Source organism: Leptonotus elevatus, chromosome 5, assembly GCF_054856555.1.
Source record: "Leptonotus elevatus isolate MCC_2025b chromosome 5, RoL_Lele_1.0, whole genome shotgun sequence".
NCBI lineage: Eukaryota > Metazoa > Chordata > Actinopteri > Syngnathiformes > Syngnathidae > Leptonotus > Leptonotus elevatus.
This window is the reverse complement of record NC_141243.1, coordinates 1,906,493-1,933,065: the sequence shown is the minus strand read 5'-3', so window position 1 is coordinate 1,933,065 and position 26,573 is coordinate 1,906,493. Positions and strand designations below refer to the sequence as shown.

Genomic DNA, 26,573 nt, shown 5'->3' with positions numbered 1-26,573 from the left:
ATATATTTTTATCAACATTTTTATGGTCTTTCCTCTATGAAGAACATTTAACGTTTTGTTTTACTTTCGCAGCTGATTTTGGAATTGACCAAACAATGCTGCACTCTACCCAGTGGACACTAGAGGCCGGTAAACAAAACAAGATATGCTGTGTTTGCCCAGCACATTTTCGAAGAACAAACTCGCAGCCGCTCTTGGTACTGCGCATGCGTGCTCTATACCCAGCTCGAGACGCCGGAGAAAAATACAAATTCAAAGTGAAAACAGCGCTGACATTTCCATGAGTATGCCTTCGGAGAGTGGCAGACGCTGACCGTAAGAAGGTTGGTGAATTTATTAAATTGAATGCCTGTTTCTTGGCCATACGACGAAGTTTTCGGCTTGTTTAGCCACGTTATGCTAACCCTTAGCTGCTGTTGGTGATTGACGCGCTGTCATCAAAGGTGATTTTCACCTGTTACGGTAGCTCTGTGCTACACAACATTCAAAGAGAGATTAGTGTTAAAACTTCAATAATTACTACTTAAATAATAGTTACTCTTTTTGCGTGGAAGTGAAAATTACACCTGCGTAGAGCGTGTAGTTTGTGATTCGGTATAGTCACAATTCTAGATTCTGATAATCAGTTTAAAGCAGGGGTGGGCACACACGGTCCTCGATGTTTCCCTTCTCCAACATAGATGATTCCAATCGAGGGCCGGAGTCCTGCAGGTTTTGGATGTTTCCCTTCTCCAACATAGCTCATCAGCAAGCTCTGTATAAGCCTGATAACGATCCTGTTGATTGGAATCAGCTTGTGTTGGAAGAAGGAAACCTCCAAAACCTACAGGACTCCGGCCCTCGAGGACCGAGTTTGCCCATCCCAGGTTTAAACTAACTAACAATCAAAACAAATGTAATACATTCCAGATTGATTCTGTTTTCTACCTGATGTCCCTGAATGCAGCATCACTCTCACGTAAGTTTGTGGTGTGACCCGTTTTTAAAATATTCCATTCTTAAATAGAATAATATATAAATAAATATTTAAAAAAAGAAAAATAGTTTCATAGTTTGACAATTTGTCTGCATATTTTTGTTGCCCAACACAAAAGCAGGTATCATTGAAATTATTTATTTATTCATTTATTTAGTTTGTATTAATATTTGATTAGTTCTTATATCACATCACACACATTTACATCTCCGGTTTTCATTTTGTCGCTCCTATGGGGACAAAAAAAAAGAAAGAAAACATTTAAGAGGTACAAGGTGTTCCGTAGAAGTCATTGATTTTTCCTGTCAAGGGAGAGCCATGGCCTGCGCCCGGGTCCCGCTGGATGAGCAGCAGGTGACAGAGCGAGATGCGCTGGGCAAGGAGCGCTCGCTGCCCGCTCTGGTGAGCGGCCGTCCTCTCATTCTCGTTGGCGACGTGCTTGCCTGCCGTCATCGTTTGACTCTCTGCTCAGCATCCCGACAGGAAAGAGGGGGGCCTCTTCGTACCGTACGTGCCGCTGTTGGCCAATGCCTGTCCGGCCGAGGTGGAGGAGTTCCTGGAACGCAGCAGGTTCATTTTGGAGGATCTGGAATGGCTACTTGCCCTGCCGCATGACAAATTTTGGTGTCAGGTGAGAGCCCGGTGTTTTTATTGCCCCCTATTTAGCCACGTTACGTTTACTTAATGTTAGCATCCAGTGCACAAACTCAAAGAAAGGCTGACAATTGTAGCACTGATGTCGATCTGCAAAAATATTCATGTATTCATTTAACGTGAAATACAAAGAAAATATTTTGAGTTCATCTGATAAAACAAACAGAGAATCGTTCCTTTTTTTTCAGGTTGTGTTTGACAGGTCGCTGCAGAATTGCTTGGACTCGTACGTCCAGCATGCCCCTCGCGGCCTTGACCTGGCCTCTGTGCCATCGTCCCCGGCGGTGGTGGAAACTCAGCGTTCACTCCACCGCGCCGTCTTCTTGGCCTTCCTCAGGATGGCCACTCACAAGGAGTCCCAGGTGGCACCTACATAAAATCATGAAATACATTTTTACTCTATTGCCACTCACAGTTGAAGTTTACTGTGAAATTTAAAATAAAAGTAGGAAAATTACATGTGTTATATATAACAAAACCACATTAGTTTGTCTTACGAAAGTCAGCTAATTTAATGCTAACAAAACGCTAACAAACCTAGTAGGGCCTGACCGATTAATCGGCCGGATGATATTAGCTTTTTTTAAATAGGCTAAAATTTGATGATTTAAAAAGAAAAAAAATACCCAAAACAAAAACAAATTGGCTGATTTTTATGATTACGATGCTTGGGGAGTATTAAGTGTTGTATCAATTAACGCCCAAGAGAATAAAAATCGAGCGGGACTGCATGCATTTTCTTTTGAAAACGTGACTATGCTCTTCTTCTTGTTCTTCAGGAGAATTTCATCACACCTGCCGTGTTTGGGGAAATCCTGTACGAGAACTTCCTGTTTGACGTTCCCAAAATAATGGACCTGTGCGTGCTGTTCGGGAAGGGCAACGCTCCACTGCTGCACAAGATGATTGGTATTGATTGCATTTGCCACCTCACATAGTTGAGGACTATGGAGGACCAAAACTATATATATATATATATATATATATATATATATATATAAAATAAAATAAACTATATATATATATATATTTGTTGTTTTTAATTTCCGTTAATTTTTTTTGTATTTCATTTTTGAATTATATTTTTGATATCCATTTTTATTTTCACTTTTATTTATTTATTTATTTATTTTAGTCGTGTATTTATTTTTAATTTAGTTAGTTTTGGTCATCCATAGAGGACGACTTTGTGTACACTTTGTGGATTTTTGCATCATCTATTCAACGTGTTTATATGCAGAGAACATCTTCATTCAGCAGCCATCTTACTACAGAGACCTGGATGACACCATGCCAACTATTTTGGAGGTGAAGCCATACTCTGGGGTTGACTCAATAAGGGACGTAACGATAACGGCAATATCGTGATATCGCGATATTAAAACAGCCACAATATCGTCATCGCCATGTCACGAAATTAAAAGCAGCACATCTGTTAAAGAAGTCAGGTTGATTTCCATTTTTACAGTTCTAGCGCTCTCTGGTGGCAATTTTTTTTTTGGTGCCGTTTAATTTTCACAAGGCATGTTTTGGCCCTTCTATGTTTAAAATCCGCGCTAATGGTCAGATGAAGGGGCACGCAATATGCTTGTGAAGCTTGTGAAGTGAAGTTTATTTTTTATTTATTTATTTTTAACAATATTGTGACCTTTTTTTTGTATCGCCAGCCTCCCCACAATATCGCGATAATATCGTATCGTAATGTTTGAATATCGTTACATCTCTATTCTTTAACCCACCACACAACAAAGTAAAATGGAAAAAATATAAAAAAAAATTAAAAATTGCATCCATATAGTCAACAATGGTTACAATAAACTAACAATAACATATCTGTCATATATTCAGAGACAGGATATTTGAAATTGAATTGCAGAAAATGCACAAATATGAAGTGGTTATAATTCATTTGTGAGAAAATCGGTTGATGGTTTAGCCTGTCGCCCGTCAGGTGTTTGACACCATCGCGGAGAAGTGCGGCGACCGTTGCAACGGCGCCGCTGCTGCCGAACCGATGAAGCTCAGCGGCCACAAGCAGCCAACCGCCGTCAGCATGACTCAGCAGGTGAGGCCGCCACGTCGAGGTCCGTTGAAGGCCGGGTGATGCAACACGTTGGTCTTGCCGTGCATATTTTGTCTTCCTAGGACTTTGTGGACATGGTCCTGTACCTGTGTGACATAAGCAGTACCTTGCATGCCTTCCTGAGCGTCTTCCCCGCCGCTTGTGCCACTTTCCACTCGAGCGGCTTCCTCTGCAGGTAGACAGACGCACGCTGGCCAAAATGGCTGCAGGTCACTTTTGGGCCACTGTACGTCGTATGTTCACGCTCACTACATCCGCTCTGTATGCAGACTGACTTCTTTTTATGAGAGCGTCGTGCCCGACCTGGAAAAGGCCTCGACAAAGAGGACCTTTGAGGATAAAAGGTAAGTGGTTCAAATCAACTCGCAGTGCCCCACGAAGTATTTAAGTATCATGATCGATCTCAAGAACTTGCGCCTACCATTTTGGGCTGAGATTTTGGTCATTTTTTTGGGGGGTTTTCAAATCATTTCAAAATTCAAGCCCCAAAAGTCGTTTCTCATGGAAACATGAAATTTATTAGACACGTCTGTCAATATGCTCGCCTCCAAAAGACGTAGGAAGTCTGCCACTTTTTACGTTTTAGCCTCATTTTGACCAATTCCCTTGATTATTATTATTATTTTTTTTTTGTAGAAGCCATTTTAGTTATTCACTGGGTGCATTTCTCTTGGAACTTTTTTTAAATTCAGCCATAAAATGAAGCCATAAGCCAATATCAAACCACACCATGACATTTGCCAGACATGTTTATCATGATTAGACCGACAAGTCTCAAGAAGTCATACCCAAAAAGACACAAGACACATTTGAGTCAATTTGCTCGTTTTTAGTGGTCCTTAAAATCTTTTGAAAGTTCAGCCTGAATACAGTTTGACCGAGCGACGTAAAATTGAGTAGGCATGTTTACCGTGAGTACAACCACCAGGAAAGCTAAAAAACACTGGAAGTCAGACTTTTTTTTGTTGAAATCATACGTTTTAGGGTCATTTTGGCCTTTGAATGTTTAGAAAATTCGTAAGTAAGCCAAAAAAAAAAAAAACGTCTGAAGAAGCCATGCCTGAAAAGAGACAGGAAGTTTTGGGTCCATTTTGCTTTCAGGGTCAATTTGTCATTTTCAAACTTGCTATACATGCTATCTGTCACCCACAAGCGACTCAACGCTGAAAATCTCTTTGCAGTCTTCAGGAAGACGTGTGGCGTAGGTTGTCCCACGCGCGGCGCCGGATGCTGGAAACGGCTCACCTGCTGCTGCACCACACCTGCCTGCAGCCGATTCTGGAGGGGTGAGGCTGCCGCGTGACGTCACACGGGGATATTGCTAATGCTAACGCTAACGCTAACTGGAGCGCGCGTCATCCCGCAGGGCGGAAAACACGCAAACATTCGCCGAAGAGCTGCTGCAGCACTTCACGAGTTTTTTGTCAGAGAAAAGGTGAGAGTGTGTAGCACTTTCGGAGCTCCCTCAGTTTGCATCATGGCCGCAGGTTGATTTGTTAATGCCGTCACGCCTTTGTTGTCCTCGTAGGTTTTTGTGCGACTACGACGAGCTGTTTCCCGTTGCAGACGATGTCAGCCTCCTTCAACAAGCACTTCCTGCCATGTATCCTCTCGTCTTCCATGTTGCAGACAAAGTTTAAATGATAAAACAACAAACATAAGTTTTCAACGTTAGCTTCGTATGCTAGGGGCCTATGTTACCTTCGTGTAAGCTATCTTGTCAAACGTTAGCACCAACACGACCAATGATAGCTTTCAATGTTAGCTTCCAACGTACGATACCAAAATTACCGACTTTTAACTTCTAGTGTTAGATTTTTAAGTTGGCTTCCAACGTTAGCTCTTCATATTGGAACGAAGCGTCGTCAGCTAACGTCAGCTTCCAATTGTATTGTTAGCATTGGAGCTAAAGGTGGTATCTCATTCGAGCGACCATTGCTTTCAAAGGCAGCGAATGTCGGGTTGGTCAACTTTTAAGACGAATGTTGGCCAAAATTTAGTTGGTTGCCTCGCGACATTTGACAATGCGTAGAGATAACGCGCTAATGTTGGAGAAGGCGTTTTGCGAATGTGAGGCACGAATGCGTCGACACATAATTGGAACCATAATCACGTGGTTTCTAGCATTGGACCATAAAGAACTTTGGCAACTCACTTTACGTCCGTTTGCAAATGCTTATGACTGTTTTGCAAATACTTGCCTTTAGTGTAGCTAAAGCGCTATATAACTGCACTCCGTTGACCATTTTAGCAAAACAAAAGATTTGCGAGGAACTGTTCAAAATGTCCTGAAAAGTGTTTTTACGACCAATAAAACTGCTTGCAAACACGTTTGCAACCTTTTTTGAACCCCCGACGAAACCCCAAATTCACTACGTTCGCAAGCATTTGCCGCCCCTTTCGATACGTGCTTAAGGAAAACCAACTTTAGCTGCAGACATGTTGCCAGAAGCCTTAACTTGTGCGCCTCAGCGATGAGACCAGGACGTCCTACCTGCTCCAGGGCGTCCAGAGTGCCTGGGACAGCGTGGGCAGATGCAAACAGCAACCCGCCGCGTCGTCGTCGCAGGCGGCCAATCAGGGAGCAGTGGGCGGGGCTCCCCCCCCCATTGGTCGGCGGGACGCGTGGGAAGCCGAAGGTGGCCGAGAGAGCCCCAGGGGGGGGGCTGAGGCCATGTTGGATGCTCCCCGTAGAGGAAGCAATGTAAAGTCTTAAAAAAAAATAATAATAATAAATTGGTCATATGATCACTCCCAAAAATGTGCTTTTTATTGTATTTATTTTTTTGTCTTCTCAGGGTGACATTTGCCCGGTGAGCGAGGGGGAGCTGGAGTCGCTGGTGTCGTGCATCCGGGACCTGCTGCCCGACCTGGGCGAGGGCTTCCTGCTGGCGTGCCTGCGGGAGTATGGCTACAACTCGGAGGTGGTCATCAACAACATCCTGGAGGGCCGACTGGCGCCGCACCTGGATGCGCTGGACCGCGCCATGCCCAGGTGAGCTCACAAGCGTCATGCTGTGGATGAACACACATGAGCCAGCTTTGTGCTGCCAAAGTTAAAGCGTTAAACTCATTAACACAAAAAAAAAAAAATATTATAGCATTAATCATGTATTAATTAATTACACCATTAATTTTGACCCAGATCATCCTTAAACTGACAGCGGATGGTTACGTTAAAGGTTGTGTTTGAGCAATAAACATAATAACTACATGCATTAAAATAAAGCATTTCATAAATGTTTGCGTATGACATTCAGAATATTTGTTCATGTCAAACTATTGGGGTCCTTTTTTTTTCCATTTTAAATTATTAATTAACTGATTAGAAAAAGGGGAGGATGAGTGTGCAGTGGACCCCCCCCCCCCCCCCACACAAAAAAAAAACACATTACAGGTGGTCTTTAAATTTGGCAGGCAAAAAAATGTTGATAAAAAAAAAAGCCTTTTTAATTAAGTGATTAATCAAAATTCTAAGATGTGATTAATCCGATTTTTTTTTTAAAATTGTTTCACAGCTCTTGTGGTCAGAATCAAATTGTTGAGTTAAATTTGCTTTAAAACGTTCAAATGACATGCCCTTAAAAGTCTTGACTTTGAGTGTGCTTTTTAAAAAGTCTTAAATGTGTTACAAATGTGTCACATTTGAACCAAATGTGCTTTCAAGTGCGCTGAAAAAGTTTCCTATTTGAATGAAGAATGCTACAAGTCGTCTGTAAAGGTCCTAAATTTGAACAAATCATAAAAAGCCTTAAATGTGAATGAAGCATGCGTAAGTCAAAATCTTACATTTGGATTCCTAACAAACATATTCCGTGCAAATGACCGCAATGTAAACTTTTTTTTGTTGTTGTTGGCAGAACAGAGGATCATGTTGAGACTCAATTGGATTATTTTTTTTGTGTTTTGAGGCCGGTGAAAGAAGCGCTCCCTCCCGTCTTGAACAGCAGATCCAACGCGTTTGACGACGACGAGTTTGACGTCTTCCGCAGGGATCGCGTGGACATGACGCGCGTCTGGAAGGGGAGGAGGTGCGAGGCCACTTGACCACGCTGTGGTTTCAAACCCTCAACCCTGGCTCGAAATCGTGATTTTTCAAAACACGATTTCGAGCCACGGTTGAGGTTTCAAACCACAATCCTGGCTTCAAACGCCAAGATGAAACCCCCCGAGCCTTCGTTCTAACCCGCAAATATCTCACGTGCGTCCAAACGGTCCCAACAGGAAAGGCGAGAGCGCGCAGGAGCTGCTCAATGACAAGCAGCACATATCCGAGCAGCGCGCTCGCTACCAGGCCTACCAGACGGTGGTGGACGAGGTGGAACTGCAGGCGGGAGATGCGGCGGGGGGTTCGGCCAGCTACGGCATGGGCGACGACTACGACGACGAGTACGACGACACGTACGACACGAACCCAGTGGGGGCCAACGACCTGGACGGAGACAGCCTGCTGAACAGGAGGTGCGGGACCTTTTTTTATTTGTTGTATTATGTAAAAAAAAAAAGAAAAAGCAGTATTGGCTTGGTGCCATTTTGGTGCCAAGGAACTGTTGAAGTAAGTTGAGGAGGTTCATTTCTCAACTCAATTTATTGATCTGATACTACAGAAGCGTATTGCATTCACTTGGGGGGCTGTTTTTCTGATACATTTTTTGGGGGGAGGTTTGTTTTTTTGTGTATTTTTTTTTTCTTTATATATTTTTTTGTTTTACTGCATATTTTTTTCCGTCAAAAAAATCCGAAAAACGGGGAAAAAGTTATTCAGAAAAACAGAAAAAAACAACAACAGAAAAACAGAGCACCAGCTTGTTTTTCTGAGTAATTTTCTTTAACCTCTGAACTGAAGTGACTTGTTGCACTTTCCCGCATGCAATACACTTCCGTAGAAACGTAACTGTTCGATGACTAAAATCATGCCGATCGATTGACATGTTCGTATACTTACCTTAAACGGAGCCAGTAAATGGTGTAGTTGAAGGTACATTGGAGGTATGCGGGAAAGTGTCCGCCATTAGCAAGTCTGAAACGAGTCGCTCGGAGTTCAGAGGTACAAAAATAAATACAATTACACAGAGCAGCAGCTTTTTTTTTTAAATAATTTTTTCCCCGTTTTTCAGAATATTTTTTTTCCCTTTTCTGAGTAATTTTTCCTGCTGTTTTGGGGAATATTTTTTCTCCTCGTTTTTGGGAATATTATTTTGACAGAAAAAAAATTCATTAAAATAAAAAATATTCAGAAAAACAAAACAAAAAAATACACAAAAAGCAAAACTTCACAATAAATAGTCAGAAAAAGAGGGCTTTTTTTCCCAAGTGAATACAATACGCTTCCGTAGGACTCTCCATGAATGCAAATTGAAATTAAAACAAAAGCGACCCTAGAATTAAGCCCTGTGGATCCCCATAAGGCATATTTTGACAACCACTGATTTAGCCCCCAATGCTAACTGATGAGTTTCCGCTTCAGACCCTTCACGCTGCCCAGAGTCCTCCAGAAAGCAAATAAAGCTGAGAAAGCGGAGGATGACGAGGAGCAGGAAGAGGACCAAAGACTGCAGGTAAGCGACCGCCAAGACATCCGGAGAGGAAGTCCTCGTGTGTCTTGTGAGTGTTTGTGATTTTCATGCTTCAAACCACTTTGGTACTTCGTTTGGTACTGCTTAACTCATTCACTTGCAGCCATTTTCACTGAAGCAACTCCCTTCGCTCCTGGCCGTTTGACTTTATTTTACAGATTTTGCAAGGCCCACAGAATAATTGTGTCTTATTGCTATAAAAACATGGAACCTACCAGAAGAAAGATTAGATTCTCTTCTTTCATCAGGAAAAAAAAAAGTATATTTGTATCGGTTTCCGTTTTGCAGCAATTAGCATTAGAATATAGCTAGGTTTCATTGTTATTCACAAATCTGTTGAAAACAGTGCTTTTTGTAACATGGCCCTGGATGAGCTCTCATACTGCTGCCACCTGCTAGCATAAAAAAGGCATTTGGGAGCATGGTCATGTTTCAAATAAAACGTATTTATACGTTTTTGGGAGCAAGTGAGTTAAAAACCTGATCTAATGTGACATTCATTTAAAACCCTAACCTAAAAAAAAAATCCTAACCCTATCTTGAAACCCTACTTCGACACCCTAAACGTAGCCTCGAGAGACCACCACGTTGTGTTAAAAGCCAGGCTTTGTTTTGTGCCACAGAGCAACGTGAACAGGGACCAGTTCATTCAGGACCCGGCGCTGCTGAGGGAGCGAGCCGAGGCCAGGCGAGCCACCATGCAGGAGAGGAAAGGGTAAGGGAACGTCGATCAACTCGCCGCAACAGACGTATTAAACGGCGACCAATCCTCCTCCTCCTCAGCATCCGGCCGGAGCGTCCCGGCAACGTGGCGGGCCGTCCCAAAGGCCAGGGACAGACGCCGGACACATTCCTGGACAGACGCAAGAAGGAGGCCAACAAGGGCCACGGGGCCAACCACAACCGGCGCAACATGGCCGACCGCAAGAGGAACAAAGGGATGATCCCCTCGTGATAAAAAGAAGAAGAAGAAGAAGAGGAGGAGGACTGCTGATTTTCTAACGACTGACAAATCGTTCATTTGATTGGAAACCAAAGTGGCAGCGAAGTCGGCAGATGTTTATTTTCGCAATGAAAAAGCAAAATCTGACATTTGGAAGAAGTGGACGTTTATTGCATCGACCATTTTGCGCCTTCACAAACTACAAATCAACAACTTTTGTACACGGACCTGACCTGTTAGCACTTTGTAACAACAGCGCATGAAAATGCTTCCAATAAATACTTGAATGAGGTCGCCAACCTGCTTCACACTTTGAACATCTAAAACACACTCGATCGAGGGTTTCATCTGACATCGTTTTGGACCCCAGCGGTGCCGGACTTGCCTGCAGAGGTTTTCATGGTTGCGGGTGCAAAAAGTGCAGCGTGTCAAACGCCGCCCTGCTTGTGGGGAAAAATTCCCGGATGAAGCGCTGTGGACACGCAACCGCGTTTCGGATTCCAATGGAGGCAGCGATGAGGACGACCAAAAATGGGAGTGTTGCCGCGGTGACCGCTAACTGTCTCTGTGGACGCCGCCTGAGGAAGGAAGAATATCGTAAATGCGACGCATTTTACTATTAATTAAAAAAAGAAAAATAAATAACAGGCTATATTTTGACTTTTGTCTTTAAAAAAATTGGCACTTTTAAACCAAAATGACCGACGACTACCCCAGTGCATTTCACAGCACGTGCTGGATTTTGTCAATGGGACGCACTTGTGCCGGATTCTTCTATTTATTAAAAAATATATATATATATATATTGGAACCAAAATGACCGACTACGACCAGAGCATTTCACAGCACAGATGCTTTATTTTTTTGGACCGCCGTGCATCCTGTCATGAGGAACTTGCGTGGCGGATTTTGTCAATTGGATGCACTTGTGCCGGATGCTCGTATTTATAAAAAAAAAGAAAAAATGCCTTTGAACCAAAATGACCACCGACCTGTGGATTTGTGCTTGATGCTACTTTAAAATGAAAAAGAATGCAGTTTCAAAACAAAATGGCTAACAAAACTCACATGGGTTTCATTTGGCTTTCATTGCATTATATCATCAGGAACGCCTCCTGCATTTGGTGTCACTTGGATGCACCGGCGCCGGATACTACTATTAATTATAAAAACGTGTGTTTTAACTGCTCATGAATCCTTCAAATTTCTTGCGTCCTGTAACAAATTGGATTTTGGTGTCAACTGGACGAAGTGGTGCCGGACGCAAATATTTCGTGGCCCTCACCCAAGATGCTGCGCTTGCACAACGGGCAGGTGTGATGCAGCAGGAGCCAGGGATCCACGCAGTCCCGGTGGTACTCGTGTCGGCACGGCAACACGCGAAGACACTGCGGACACGGACGGGGGGACGCGTCAACCGTCACGTTTGCATTTTCAAGTCTTGTTTTTTTGCTCGTCTTGCCTGGTTGTGGTTGAAGGCCTCCAGACACACGGCGCAGTTCTCCGTCTCGCCGCGCCGCACCTTGGGCCTTCGGTAGGTTTTGGTCCGGAGGGAGGACATGGTCTTCAGGATGTCCGGTTTAGGGAGAGACTGAAGGAGGAGACATGGCGGTCAGAAATGACCGATTGACGGCTGTCCCAAGCCTGGACGCACTCACCTCCATGTTGTCGTGGAGCTGGCGGTCGTGGTTATGCCGGCGGGCCTGCAGGATGACACCGGTGCTCAGGATGAGCGCCACCCACAGGATGGTGTCCCACAGCTGCTGCAGGTACTTCTAAACCCGATGAAGAATGAATAACTGCCCGTCATGAGTAACATTTTTAACATTTTCATGCGAGCACGAAGCACGTCAGCATCGTAGCATGTTTCTTTTGACGCACCTGCACCTGCGAGTTGGTCTCCCCCGTGCAGATGACGCCCTGCCACTCACCATAGCGCCCCCCTCTGGAACGCCCGCAGCTGGACCACAGCGTCAGCGTGGCGCCCTGGCCCGCAACACAGCACACACTCGTTGAGATTATGACTGTCCTCCTGGGCTCCGGGGGGCGCCAAATCCAAAATCCCAACGCTTACCAGGCTGTCATGCAGGACGTTTGTGAAGGTAATCTTAGCGGTCGCGTGGAGGCCCCTAAAAAAACACGCATGTTAGCGTATTAACACGCTAACGTTTGCTAACGCATTAGCATACCTGAGCAGCGCGCCAAAGAGTCTGGTGACGTTCTCTGACGTCTGGATGACGATGACGGGCTTGGACAGAACCTGAGACAGATCCATCTCAACCACAACACAAACACTCTTATTATTGTTATCTTATTCAAACACACACACATGCGCACACACATTTTGTTTTCTTCATACTTCTCTGACTGTATTTTGGTTGAGAGCCAGGATGATGAGTGCCGACGCCCCGAGCACCAATGCTCGCTTCATCTAAACAACAAAAATGGACAATATGTTCTTTTGGCCAAATTCACTTTTTTTTTTTCATCCTTCCACATTTCTCAACCTTTTTGATCCGATTCAAACTATTTTTTTTATTTTGTTTTTTAAACATTTTTTTCCCACCAAACTGGCTGGTAAAAATGATTCCGATAATTTACAGAACTATTTATTATATGACCAAAGTTTTCATATTCTCAAATTTGAATACACATTTTTTATTTGTTTGGGTTCTGTTTTCCTTGTGTGTGTCTCCCTTGGTCTTGTTAAGTGTGTAATCCCGCCCTTCCTCGTGTCAACCAATCAGTGCCCTCAGCCACTTGTGTCTTGCCCCAGGTGTGTCTTGTTGTGTCATTAGCGTTTATGTATTTAGTCTGCTGTCTCCCCTCTGTCTGTGTCGATTCATTGTCTTTCCCTCATGTCATGCTGCCCGTTTTTGCCTTGTTGTCCTCACCATGTTTTGTTTTGGAGTTCGCTTTTTGTTTTGTAGAAATATTAAAGTCCCTTTTTTTCACTTCACCTTCGCCTCCTTAAGGGCCCTGCTTCCCTGCGACTGGGTCCTCTACCGAACTTTACCCTCTTGACACATTTACCTTCGACTCATTCCTTGAGTCAAACCACCGGAACTTCCAAGTACCATTTTAGTTCCTCTTCAGCATTCAAACGCAATTTCTGCAGAAATGTCATTTCATTTTCTTGTATGAGGACGTGCCTTACCCTGCTGACCACCGCCTCGGTGAAAGACTCTTGCTGATTCCCGGCGGACCCTTGGTGGTCCTCCACAGGCATCACGCCGATCCAAAGCTCCCCTTCCTCCTTGTCATCGCCGCTCACCTGAGGCTCCACGTCCCGAATCTTAACAAAACAGAAGCAAGATTTCAGTGCGCGCACATTCGGTAATACTACGCGTATAAGCGTAAATGTGCCGCACGGACCAGAACTAGTTCTCCCTCCAGGCTCTTGGGGTCATCACCGGGGCCCTCGGTGCTCTCACCCCGACGAGCTGTCACCACCTCCCCGCGAAGCAGAGCGCCGCTTAGCCGCTGCTCCGCGTATACCTCCACCACTGCGACCCGCGGATGAGCCGCCGCCGCCGCCGCGAAAGGCAGCAGCAGCCCCGGCCACAGAAGCACCGCCAGCGGGGACGCCATGGCGGTCCAGCCCACCAGCGGGGAGGTAAAAAAGCGTCTTCAAGAAGCTTTTTAGCACGGAGACGGTTAACTGTCAGTCATTGTTATTGCTAGGGCTAATGCGAAAGAATGTAAACAAGTGACTAGCATTTCCGGACCATACCGGAATCTACGAGAGGATTACTATCCGAATGCTTCATCTCGCGCCGACAGTACACATTGCATTACGGAACGTTAGTAATGACAGACCCATTTAGCATGACGCATGTATAACATTTGTAAATTTAGTATTTCCGGCATTTCACTTTAAACGGCATATAGCCACCATTGTGTCCTACTTTTCACCATTTAAGGTGTCAAAACTGCAACGTCAAGTTCACAACGCAAGAGAGTAACATCATGTACTTCCGGGTTCGTTTCCCGGCTCGCTTTTAATTAAAATATGACATTTCTGTAACATAACATTTGTTTATGCTATGTTATGTAAACTAACCAAGTTCTAGATGCGATAGCAGCCACCAGTCACCTCTTACATTAACCGACTTTATTGTGCCCTTACAAACATTTAATTTATTAATAAAAAAATTTGGATGAATGCCACAAAGTTGTGTTTTGGGCATTTAATTCATTTTAAAGGTAAGGATGAGTCAGTTTAGTGGGGAAAAAATATTTACCAAAACACAAAAAAAATGTGGCTGAAAGTCTTTATATATGTATGTATATATATATATATGTTCTATTTAGAAAAAAAGTTTAATATTATAGTGATATTTTAATATAAAATGTTTTGTTTTTGTGGCTAGAACTCTTAATTGCATTTTGATTTCAGAGTTTTCACCTTATCCAAAAAAAAAAGGAAGACCACACCACCTTCATTCATAAATATTTTATGTACAAAATATGATTGCACTGTTATATCACACAATTTGCCAAATGTCGTAATGACATATTTGATCACTCTCCTTATGTCACATTTTACATACATGGCAAACGAGTTCACCGTTTAAACAGCAGTTTGTACACTTTGTTCAAATCCATGCTCTTATTTATTTATTTCTCTTCATATGTACAGACGTATCCAAGAGGAGCGCTTGGATTTCTTGGCACGTTGTCAACACACACGGCGCCGTAAATGTACAACAGGTGGCCTAACTCACTCACTAACTCACTAACTAACTAGCATAGTTTTGCTTGCACATTCAGATCAAAGTCCGAACGTCCACTGAGACACTTTGTCGAACGTCACAAAGTTGAACGTTCGTCCTCGTTTTTGGCAGCAGTTGTCGCAGTTTGAATTCAAGGCAGCAAGAAAATGAGGATGTCCTTTTTAAGTCGGTAACGCGCTTTCCCGCCTCTTCAAATCCACGAGTGTTGTCGTCAAGCACCAGTTTTAAGGGCACCGAGTGAAGAAAAGGTACTCAAACTAGCCTCGGCTCCTCGTTACAGACGTTTATCTTATTTTAATTAATTTTTTTATTTTTACAATTAATGATAACTCTTCCCGCGTAAGAGGCTTTCATATCAATGACGTTTCAAAGCGACTGCGTTTATTTTCTGCAGTCGAAGCTAAGTCCGCAAAATGGCTGCCGTTTCAAGGTACGATACATAAGAGCACAGGTGGAAGCCGACAAGCTCGCGTTTAGCTTCTTCTAATAACGCAGGAAGCAAAACGTTTGTAAACATCAGGACGGTCACTTTTGGAGGAATGTGTGTTATTTTGGTCCCGAAGAATTAACCCGGAACTGAACGTAGACGCCAGCGTTCGCTTGTTGGTACTTGTAAATTCCTGGACTTCTTAAAAGTACTAAGCGGGCTTTTCTTTTGGTCGTGATAAATTAGTCCAGAATGAATTTTTTTTTTTTAACAATATTTCCCACAGTTCTAGAAACTTGACATTCTTGGTACCTGTAGTTCTGGGATGTGTGTGTGTGTGTGTGTGTGTGTGTGTGTGTGTGTGTGTGTGTGTGTCTGTCTTCACAAAGTTTTCTGGACTTCTGGAAAGTACAATTCCCAAAGCAAGGTTGTCTTTTAGCTCCCATAAATTAAACTGGAAATAAATCGAGACAACATCGTCATTAAAGTTTGCACTCCATGTAATGTTTCAGGCGCTTTTAGTTCTTGGGTTTTCTGGACTTCCTGAAAGTACTACGCCCAAATAAGGTATTTTTTCTTTAAGTACTACCTGTCTTGGTAGGGGTCTTCTTTTGGCCCTGATAAAAAAATACCCCAGACCAACAATTAGGCAAAGATGACGTCCAAAGATGCAATTGTCTTTCAAAGCCACCTTTGGAACTTTTTAGCGTTTGGTATTTGATGATCCTGGAACTAAAAGGTTTAGTTACAGGTGTTGTCGGGTCATCTTTTAGCCCTGGAGCTAAATCTTGACATCAAACACACAATTCTCTTTTAAAAGTTGCCAGTTCCGCCGAAAGAGCCAGGAACTTTTCATTCTTAGTTGGTATTTTTGGTTGCTAAAACTTAAGATGTGTAAACGACCCTGGATCTAAATTTTGACAGTAGTTCCAGTTCTAAACACTCAGTGGTCGTCTGAAACTTTTGGTTCTTGGTACTTGCAGTTCCTGGACCTCTTTACCGCTATAGCCTTGATAAAGTCCCCCAGAACTGAATTTTAGCCAACAATTCCCGCAGTCCCTACACACAGTCGTCCTCCAAAGTTCCAGGCGCTTTTAGTCCTCGGCTCCCGCGTTGGGAACGCGTCCGGTCCCCGAGGGCTCACCTGCCCTCCTCGGCGGGCCGCGTCTCCGACTTGATCCTGATGAACTCCTTGGCGACGTCATCGTTGGGCCGCTGGGCCAGGATGCGCAGGACGGTGGTGCCCGTCTGGTCGGCGCGGACGGCGGGACCCAGCGGGCACCAGCAGACGCAGGCGCGGCGGCCGGCCAGGTCGCGCAGCTGCAGCACGGCCACGCCCACCACGCGGTCGGCGCGCCCGAAGCAGTAGTCCTTGACGGATGCGTGCAGCTCGCACGACTCGCCGCTGCCGTCTTTGCCCAACGTGCTGACCGGGACGGACGGAGAACAAAAATCAAACGCACGCCGCGAGCAAACAAGGACATTACGACAAAAGGGACAAAAATGTTTCATCATTTCAAAGCCTAACCCTTGAAACCCTACTTTCGTAGTCTAACGCTGGTTTCAGAAGTCCACCCAAAGCAAACTCGAAAGCCGAGCTTGAAAGCCTACATTCAAACCTTAAACCTTTACTTAATACCCTACTTTGAAACTCGAACACTGGCCTCAAACCTCATCTGAAACCCTAAACCTTCATTTAAAACTCTCATTTGACACCCTGACCATTAACCAAGTCTTCCAACCTTGATTCAGACTGGAAACATTACTTTGAAACCATAGTACTGACTTTAAACCCTACTTTGAAAAAAGACAAACCCTGGCTTCAAACCTTAAATTGAAACCCTACTTTCAAACCATAAACCTTTATTTAAAACTCTCATTTGACACCCTAACCAATTAACCAAGTCTTCCAACCTTGATTCAGACTGGAAACATTACTTTGAAACCATAGTCCTGACTTCAAACCCTATCTTGAAACCCTACTTTGAAAGACAAACCCTGGCTTCAAACCGTAAACCTTTATTTAAAACTCTAAGAGACACACTAAACTAGTCTTGAAACCTTATCTTGAAACCCTAAAACAGGCAGGAAACCCTACTTTGAAAACCCTACCCCTAACTGTAACCCTAATTGGAAAGCCTATCTTGGAACCCTCATTTGAAACTGTAGGGGCGACTTAAAACCCTAATTTTAAAATACTAAAACACACACATCTAGTCTTGAAACCCAAACAGAGGATCCAAGCCCGAGCTTGAAACCCTACAAACCCTACTTTCAAACCCATCCATCCATCCATCCATTTTCTGTACCGCTTGTCCTCACAAGGGTCGCGGGGGTTGCTGGAGCCTATCCCAGCTGGCTTCGGGCAGTAGGCGGGGGTACACCCTGAACTGGTTGCCAGCCAATCGCAGACTTTCAAACCGTAAACCTTTATTTAAAACTCTTAAGAGACACACTAAACTAGTCTTGAAACCTTATCTTGAAACTAGTCTTGAAACCCTAAAACAGGCAGGAAACCCTACTTTGAAAACCCTAGCCCAGTAACAGTAACCCTAATTGGAAAGCCGATCTTGAAACCCTCATTTTAAAATATTAAAACACACACACCTAGTCTTGAAACCCCAATTTGAAACCTAACCTAGTCTTGAAACCCAAACAGAGGATCCAAGCCCTAGTTTGAAACCCTACAAACCCTAAACCTTTATTTAAAACCCTACGAGACACACTAACTACTCTTGAAACCCTCATTTGAAATCGCAAGGGTGGCTTAATCTCGAAAACCCTCATTTGAAACTCTAACCGAGTCTTGAAATCCAAAACAGAGGATCTAAGCCCTAGTTTGAAACCCTAAACCTTTATTTAAAACCCTACGAGACACACTAACTACTCTTGAAACCCTAATTTGAAATTGCAGGGGTGGCTTAATCTCGAAAACCCTCATTTGAAACTCTAACCGAGTCTTGAAATCCAAACCCTACTTTGGAACCCGAACTCTTAACTGTAAAACACAAAAACCCTCGCTTGACACATCTGTTGTTAGTGTGATGTCACGTGTGTGTGTGTTGCGACAATGTCGCGTGCGTGCAAAACTGACAACTGGAAGCTCTCGTTGAACTTTGCACTCCAGCAGTTGTTCTTGGACTTCGTGGTGAACTTCCGCTTCTTGTCGGCCAGCGCCGGACCCAGCAGGGAAACTTCCACGAAGGGCCGGAACATTCCGGACGTTTGCCAGCGCAGGTCGTTCGCGCCGATCACTGGCGGACGAGACGGCGGCCGCTCGGTTAAGTCTCACCGTGTCACCTGCGCGCCAACGGGAGCGGTCGTCACCTTTGACGTTGACTTTGCGTTCCTTGGCGACGACGTCCACCTGCAACACCACTTCGCCGATTGGGTTCTCCACTCCCGCACCTGGAGAATACAAAAAACCTGGTTTAGAACCCTGATTTTGTACACGCTGGTTGAACCTAAATTACGAACCCAGGCTGGAATTCTAAACCCTATTTTGAATCTCGAACCCAGACCCCAAACCCGAATTCGAAAGCCTTAACTTTGACTTTAAACCCAAATTCAGGCCTGCGATGTGATTGGCTAAAGAGCTCACCTCGATCGGGTCGAACCTTCTCATTGGCTGTGATTCTGATGCCCATGCCGCTGTGCACTAGGGAAACATGCACACGTGTACAAAATGTTAAGTGTGTGCGTGTGGGGGTGCGTGCGTGTGCGCGCGCGTGTGTGCGTGTCACCTTGTGCCCGCTGCGTGGTGACAAAAGTCCTGATGAGGGCGTCGGTGCTCTGCGAGTAAAGCGACAACGCGTAATGCAGGGACGACAACTCGGGACTTTTCTCCACAAAAGATTTCTTCAGGCCGTTTCCGCCGGCGTGGAAATATTGCTAAAAAAAAAAAAAGAAGAAGAGAAAAAAAAATCACTGAAATGTTTTTCCACAAGAAGCCTGATTGCGCAAATGTTAAAAGTGGAATCTAAATTTAAAACCCTAACCCACAATTAAAACCGTAATTTTGAACCCTCGTTTGAAAACCTGACACTGGCTTGAAACTCTTATTTGAAACTCGAACCCAGGCTCAATACTCTACTTTAAAACCCAAATTGGGGGCTTGAAATCCTTATTTATAAAACCCTAACACAACCTTGAACCCTTATCCCTGGCTCAAAACCCTAACCCCTAAACTGGACTTGAAATTCTGGCTCTAAACCCCAACTGTGGCGTTAAACACGACTTTCAACCCCTAATCTGGATTTGCAACCTTTTATTTGAAACCCAAACCTCGGCTTGAAACCCTATTTTGAAACTCGAACCCTAATTTCTAACGCGATTTAACCTTAAAAGCCTTGTTTGAAACTCTAACTTTGCCTAACCCAGGCTTAAAACCCTAACCCACATGAATCGAAGTTCAACCCAGGAATGAAACCGGAACCAACCCGGGCTTGGACCCGGTCCGAAAGCCGTCCCTTCTTTGAAGCCCTACTCTTATGACCTGTTCAGGTGACGGGAGGGCTCCGCCTACCTTGATGCTCTCCAGGCTCGCATCCACAATGGCGCACTGCTTGGGCGTCAGCGTTTTGGCCTCGCCGCCGCCGCCGCCGCCGCCGGCCTACAAGACAGACACGTCATCTTCATCATCATCATCGTCGTCGTGCTTGTGATCTTCGTCATCATCGTTGTCACAAGATCCGTTACCTTGAGGTTGGAGAGTCCTTTGGCGGCCGTGAGGAGCTGCGCGCCCTGCGAAGTCGCCAAGAGCAATGATGACCTCGTGTCACGCCAAGACGGCAAATAACATTTTTTTGATGGCCACCAGCAGATGGCAGCAGAGAGCTTCTACTACATAATCACATACAGTTTACTACGTTAAGAACTTTCGTGAAGAGACACTGACAAGGTTAGGGTTCCAAACAAGGAGTAGGTTTTCAGGATTGGGGTTCAAGCCTGGCCCAGGATCAAGGATTCAAAATTGGATTTCAAACTTGGATTTGGAGCCCGAGTTAGGATTGCAAATTAGGGTTTCAGGATTGGGTTCGGATTTCAAAGTAAGATGTAAAAAGTAGGGTTTGAAATGAGGGTTTCGAGCCAAATCTCGGCTTTTGAGCCTGGGTAAGGATTTCAAATTTGGGTTACTTGTTTTAAACTAAGGTTTCAAGGTGTAGGGATGGGGTTCGAAAATTAGGGTTTCCAAACAAGTATTGGGGTTTCAAGAACGGTTTATGGTTTCAAATGACAGCTTTGAGCTTGTTTTAGGATTCCGATACAGGACTAAGGATTCAAAAGCAGGTTTGAAAGAAGGATTAGGGTTTCTGTATCGAAATAGGACTTTAAGTCAGGGTTGTGGTTTTTGATTTTGGGTTCGATTTCAAGAGGTTTTAAATGACAGTTTTTCAAGATGGTGTTAAGCTTTTAAATAAGAATCAGATTGGAAAATGTCGGCCGCTGTTACCAGACTGTCGTTACTCTGCGGCAACACGATGTTCTTCTCCAGACCGCTCAGGACCACCTTCCACAAGTCCTTGAGGATTTTCTTCAGGACCGTCTTCTCGCACACGTCCGCAAACACGCTCAGACTACACGCACACGCACAAAAGTATTGAGCAAGACGTGGCCGCCAGGGAAGGACGTCATCAAGTGAGCGGGTCCGGCTTACTTGGCGTCCAGGAAGTCCATCAGCGGTCTCAGCATGGCGTCGGCGTCCCCCTCGGCCGTGTCGGGGTTGGGGGGGCCTCTCATCTGGGACAGCAGCTCTGACATCTGGCGCATGCACGCGCTGATGCGCGCTTGCAAGCTGCAGGGCCAGAAAGAAGGAAGGAAGGAACGAGACGGTTACATTACACTCTAAAAAGTGTTGGGTCAAAAATGAACCCATCCTCTACTTGGGTCAAAAACAACCCAGAAAATGGGGTCAAATTGACACAAAAAGTGGATGGGTCCATTTTTTTTTATCCTTAATTGGGTTGCTTTTGACCCAACTGTTTTTAGAGTGTACTGTAAAATACGTTTGTGTGTGTGTGTGTACCTCTTGGCAAAGACGGCACTGAAGTTGTCAAGTACGTCGTTGAGTTTCACTTGGAGCTCGTTGAGGATGTCAGCAGCCTCCGTGTCCAACTGTAAAACACACACGCACACACACACACACACACACACACACACACACACACACACACACACACACACACATTTGAGTTGAGGGCCAAAAATCAACAAGACCCTGCTCATACACAGTACATTTCGTGGAGTACATTTGACTCTAAAAAGAGTCACATTTACACTAAAATTAAAGTATTGTGTATACGACAGAATGTTTTTACACTCTAAAAACAGTTGGGTCAAAAGTAACCCAATTATGGATCAAAAATGGACTGATCCACTTTCTGGGTTGTTTTATACAAAACGACCCCATTTTTTTGACCCAAGTAAAGGATCTGACCAATTAATTATGAGTTGTTTTACACTAAAAGACCAATTTCTTGACTCAAAGTTGGGTCAAATAGACCCAAGTGGACGATCGGTCCATTTTTGACCCATAGTTGGGTTATTTTTGAGCCAACTTTTTTTTTGTGTGCGGTCTCCTTTTGGATAGTAGCAAACAGTTGGAGCTCAGGTGGTAGAGTGGCCGTCTCCCAAGCTGATGGTCAGGTGAGTACGTTCCTCAACCCTTGTGTAAGTTTTAAAAATAAATTAATTAATAAAATGTATTCACAACATTTCCTTCAAAAATTATACATTTGAATTTCCGAGTGAAAAAAAAACCTAACTAGGTTTTTGTCATAAGGCTAATTCTTTCGTACACAGTAAAAATACTTTGAGTGAAATTGACTTTGAATATTTTACTCTCTTCCAAGTGTAAATTTGACTCTTGTTTAGAGTGGGACAAAATCAACCCTTTTTACAGTCAAATGTACTCGACATCATTGACTGTTCGGCGAGTCTCAAGAAAAGGTGGAGGGACGTTCGGGGCGAGCTTCGACAGCACGCTACTGAACACGCTGGGACTTTTCACGTGGGTGTGAGTGATTAGGGTGCCAGGTGGGACGCGAGCGACACGTTTTTCTACTTTTGTTGATGCTTTTCAATCTGCTTGGCAGACGCGTCAAAGGGCGAAGACGAGACGAAGCTGAAGGGGAGGCGAGGACGCAGAAAAAGGCGCAAACAAAAACAACCAACCTGCTTCTCTTTGTCCTGCTTCTCGGCCTGAAACAACACAACGCACACGCGTCACACACACACACACGCACACACATTCACCAGCATGTGGATCTGTGTGATTACGATTAACTATGCACGATTATTTACGTATATGCGCATATAAAGAAAAGCTCTCACCCGCACAATAGTGTACAGTGTAACACAATTTAACACATTCTTTAAAACACACACTCAGATAGAAAAACGCACATTTACACTTAAGACATAACCAATTATAACGACACAAATGGACTTAAACACACACACACACCTTCTCCTCTGATTCCAACTGCACAAAGATGAAAATCCGAAGGAAATAACAAAAGCGTTAAGATGAAACATTCATAAGAAAACAGACACAAACATGAACGCGCGTGCACAAAATCACACACACCTTCTCCTTGTCAGATTTCAGCTGCGCAAGATCAAAGGAAATCGGACGAATGAAATCTTACAGTCATGAGATATTGTCATATTTATTTTGTCAAATGCTTACCTGGCTTACCTGTTCCTCTTCAATCTTTTGGATGAAAACAAAACAAAAAGTGTTCACAATAGAAACACTCACACAATCTAAAATACTGTTCACGAGTTCGCGCACACGCACGTGCACAGAGACACACGCACGCACGCACACACACGCACGCAGACCTTGTCCTCGTTGTCCTTGTTGTCCATCTGAGCGTGACCAGAGATGGGACAGGAAGTGACAAACAGGAAGTGGATTTAGTTGTACTTCCTGTTTCTTCCTCATCTCTAAAATGTGAACGCTAACTATGCTAATGCTAAAAGATGGCCACCGCCACTTACCTCCGAGCCTTCCGAGTCCGAGCAGCCCGACTGAGTCAAAAATAATATCACGATTAAAAAAAAGTTAAAGTGCGCTTTTAGCGCTAGTTAGCCTAGCGTAGCGTAGCATACCCACCACGTCATCATCATCGCGGCCCTCATTGTTGGCCTACAGGGGGCGTGGTGAGCAAACACACACAAAAAAAAATAAAAAAATATTTCAACTATGAAGCCGTCTACCGAGGAGGCGGGGTCATGTGATCATGCGACAGATGCACCCACCTCTTCATCAAACTCCTCATCTTCCTCATTCTCCAACTTTTGTAAAAAAGCAACAATATTCAACATCATATGAAAAACTGAAGTGATTGCTGGTAAGGTAAAGAAATGGTGGGGGGGGCTACTGAAAGTTGATTGCTGGTAAGTTTCGGGACGGACGGGCAGGTTGCTAGTACATTTTGGAAAAGTGTTTTCTGGTAAGTTAAGGAAGACGAGATTCATACACGTGGAATTGTTGGCAACTAAGGGAAAGGGAGATTGCTGGCAAATTTAGGTAAGGAAGATTACTGGTGAATTAAGGAAAAGGATGTTGATGTTGAATTTGGGTAAGTGGGATTGCTGGCAAATTTTGAAAGGGGCGTTGCTAGCAAGTTATGGAAAGCGGGATAGCGAGTAACTTTAGGAAAGAGGGGATTTCTGTTCAACTCAGGAAAGTGAGATTGGTGGTAAATGTAGGAAAGGGGTCGGGCTAAATTTGGGAAATTGAGATTGCTGGTAAATAACTGAAGGGAAGATAGATTGTTGTCAATTTAGATAAGAGTTATTGCTGTAAGTTTACAAAAGGGAGATTGCTGATACATTTAGGAAGGAAAGTTTCAGAGAGTGAGATTGTTGGTAAATTAGGGAAAGGTCGATTCTACATTTAGAAAAGGGCTATTATTGTAAGTTTAAAAGTTTCAATTTGGTTAAAGGGGGACTTCTGTAAATGTGTCGATTACTGGCAAATTAAGGAAATGGGAAATTGCTGCAAACTTAGATAAGGGAGATTGTTGTCAATTAAGGAAAGTGCGTTTGCCGGTAAGTAAGGAAAATGGGGCCGACACGCACGGTACAAGAATTCATACACACGGGCAGGAATTTCGCCAGCAGGGCACGTGATGTTGACAATGAACGATTCCTACGAGAGAGGAAAGGAAGGTCGGACTTCGGGGAAGAAAGCAGCGACACGTACCTGCTCCTCCTCAACTGTAAACTGCCGAGAGAAAATACCAGACTGAAAAATCAACCCAAACGTCTTCCAAGCGGATTGAAAAGCATGAAAAAGTTGACATCCTGGATTATAAGTTCGCTCTCAGCATTTACTTCGTTTGCAAGGGGTGGGCAATTCCGGTCCTCCAGGAATTGTCTCGGATGTTCCCAAACGCTACCAAAAGTCAAAAGGAAAGTCTTCCCGAAGTCGCCACTGACCTGCTTCGCTCCCATGGCCTCGAACATCTGCTCCAGAAGAACCCTCATCTGCTGGATGTTGTTCATCAGCACGCACGGCTACAAGAAAAAAAGGACAAAGATGAAGTCGGCTCCTCCCACAAGATGGCGGGCCGCTTCTCGTGACGTTTTTGTTTTACTGACGATCTTCTCCTTGGCGCAGTAGGATGGAAAGTTTTTGGCCAGCAGGGCGCAGTACTGCAGCAGGACTTTGCTGATGGTCTAGAAAAAAACGACAACCGGCAAAACGCGCAGATGAGAAAAACGTGAGCGCAGCGAGCGGCCGGGTCGCGGCAGGAAGCAAAAACGTGCGAGAGCATTCGAAAATCAGGAATGGCGGGAATCATTTGATCCGACACCGACGATAAACGGCATTTGATTACACTCAATGACAAAATCTGCAAAAAGATGATGAATTATTACAAATTTTTAAAATAACTCTTTTAATAAATTTTGTTTCATCCGAAAGGAACCGGCATAATTATAATGTTTCAAAGAATTTCCTTTGTTTGAATATTTTTTATTTGTTTTTTTTACGTTTAAACATTTTCTTGTTTTGTACCCAAAAATAAATGATCGTCCAACGTTAAGTTTTTACCAACATAAATAAATAAATATATATTATAAATTCTGTTTGGTCCCAAAAGAACTTATATAATTATAGTGTTTCATTAAAAAAAAAAAAAAATTGGTCTTAATATTTTTAAATGCTTAAACATGTTCTTGTTGTGTTTTTGTTTTTTTTACCCAAAATTAAATCATCGCTTGAAATAACTGCAATTTCAATTATTACCAAAAATAATCGTAATTATAATTTTTTTCCATAATTGAGCGGCCCGAGTGGCAACTATGAAAAATCACGCCAATCGTTTGCTCTACCAACTTCAGTCAACTAAGATGATAATAATTTGATGGAACGTTGATGATAAACTTCAATAATAATCACTTCTGGTAACAACTATTATGAAACTATAAGTAAAAAAAAATGCTTATAATCGATTTATCCAACCACTGCAATGATGATCCTTTAATCCAACAATTGCGATAATATTAATTATTTGATCTAATGACAAAAATGACAGTAATCCTTTATTTTGATAATCATACTTTGATTTCATATCGTAGGAGTTGTTTTTCTACATTTGGAACTAAGAACTACGATGACAATAATCAACAAAGTCAAATGGAACATTTAGTCATGATTCTTATTGTTATTGTTAGCCGAAGTGTAACGATCAATTTGGATCTAGCATTTACGATAATCCAACGATAATATCCCTTAAAATCGACCGACCACAACGACGAGAATAAACGTCCGCCCCCGTGACGCAACAAGGCATCATGGGTAACGCGGTCTTCGTTTTTGCTCAACGTCTCTGAATTTGCACCGACGGCGTTTGAGCAAACGGGTGCGACGTCATCGGTGCCGTTGGCGTCACCTTGGCGAATCGTCGGTTGTACTGCGCCAGCACGGCGGGGTCGGGACATTCCAGCTTGCGGACGATCCCGAAGCTTTGGTTGAGCTGCGTGAAAATGTCCACCACCGAGCAGGAGAACAACGCGTGCTCCGACGTGGATTGGAACTTGGCAGGCGCAGAAATAAAGGAGAAGAAGAAGAAGAAGACAGGAAATTCATGTGGGGTTTTTTTTTTTCCACATCTTGACGGATAGTGTGAAAGGAAGTTTTCCTTACTTACCGGCAAACGCACT

At 43.8% G+C, this 26,573-nt stretch overlaps 3 protein-coding genes across 4 annotated transcripts in view; 1 reads left to right on the top strand and 2 right to left on the bottom strand.

Moving 5' to 3' along the window:
• The first annotated feature begins 184 nt into the window (after positions 1-184).
• Positions 185-10,531, top strand: ascc2 (activating signal cointegrator 1 complex subunit 2). Its single transcript, XM_086076728.1, has 19 exons — positions 185-323; positions 1,287-1,378; positions 1,449-1,607; positions 1,819-1,992; positions 2,410-2,539; positions 2,871-2,938; positions 3,582-3,695; positions 3,776-3,888; positions 3,983-4,057; positions 4,895-4,999; positions 5,080-5,148; positions 5,242-5,316; positions 6,186-6,417; positions 6,512-6,708; positions 7,625-7,744; positions 7,938-8,174; positions 9,181-9,271; positions 9,913-10,004; positions 10,073-10,531. Exons 2-19 carry the CDS (start codon positions 1,295-1,297, stop codon positions 10,242-10,244), a joined length of 2,307 nt encoding a protein of 768 aa, XP_085932854.1. The 5' UTR covers positions 185-323; positions 1,287-1,294; the 3' UTR covers positions 10,245-10,531.
• Positions 10,377-13,960, bottom strand: rnf215 (ring finger protein 215). Its single transcript, XM_086076729.1, has 10 exons — positions 13,608-13,960; positions 13,390-13,527; positions 12,592-12,663; positions 12,422-12,507; positions 12,307-12,361; positions 12,114-12,218; positions 11,891-12,007; positions 11,695-11,823; positions 11,518-11,620; positions 10,377-10,810 (listed from the first exon to the last, which is right to left on the bottom strand). The coding sequence occupies exons 1-10, from the start codon at positions 13,821-13,823 to the stop codon at positions 10,788-10,790; spliced, it is 1,044 nt and encodes a 347-aa protein (XP_085932855.1). The 5' UTR covers positions 13,824-13,960; the 3' UTR covers positions 10,377-10,787.
• A 1,306-nt stretch (positions 13,961-15,266) lies between these two features.
• The window catches only part of LOC147173210 (protein unc-13 homolog B-like), a 74,605-nt gene continuing 63,298 nt past the window's right edge, over positions 15,267-26,573 (bottom strand). Inside the window, exons 29-50 of one of the 2 annotated variants that reach the window (XM_086076131.1) lie at positions 26,303-26,446; positions 25,008-25,085; positions 24,846-24,923; positions 24,610-24,630; positions 23,661-23,696; positions 23,515-23,547; positions 23,400-23,429; positions 23,241-23,267; positions 23,086-23,109; positions 22,984-23,004; positions 22,861-22,878; positions 22,569-22,595; positions 21,421-21,509; positions 21,052-21,189; positions 20,848-20,971; positions 20,094-20,138; positions 19,921-20,007; positions 19,139-19,286; positions 18,997-19,053; positions 18,723-18,803; positions 18,490-18,649; positions 15,267-16,821 (exon numbers count right to left, since the gene is read on the bottom strand). In XM_086076131.1, the coding sequence (XP_085932257.1) occupies positions 16,536-16,821; positions 18,490-18,649; positions 18,723-18,803; positions 18,997-19,053; positions 19,139-19,286; positions 19,921-20,007; positions 20,094-20,138; positions 20,848-20,971; positions 21,052-21,189; positions 21,421-21,509; positions 22,569-22,595; positions 22,861-22,878; positions 22,984-23,004; positions 23,086-23,109; positions 23,241-23,267; positions 23,400-23,429; positions 23,515-23,547; positions 23,661-23,696; positions 24,610-24,630; positions 24,846-24,923; positions 25,008-25,085; positions 26,303-26,446 (1,752 nt within the window). In that variant the 3' untranslated portion in view covers positions 15,267-16,535. The remainder of the gene's footprint in view (positions 16,822-18,489; positions 18,650-18,722; positions 18,804-18,996; positions 19,054-19,138; positions 19,287-19,920; positions 20,008-20,093; positions 20,139-20,847; positions 20,972-21,051; positions 21,190-21,420; positions 21,510-22,568; positions 22,596-22,860; positions 22,879-22,983; positions 23,005-23,085; positions 23,110-23,240; positions 23,268-23,399; positions 23,430-23,514; positions 23,548-23,660; positions 23,697-24,609; positions 24,631-24,845; positions 24,924-25,007; positions 25,086-26,302; positions 26,447-26,573) is intronic. The other variant, XM_086076130.1, reaches the window with a different exon arrangement.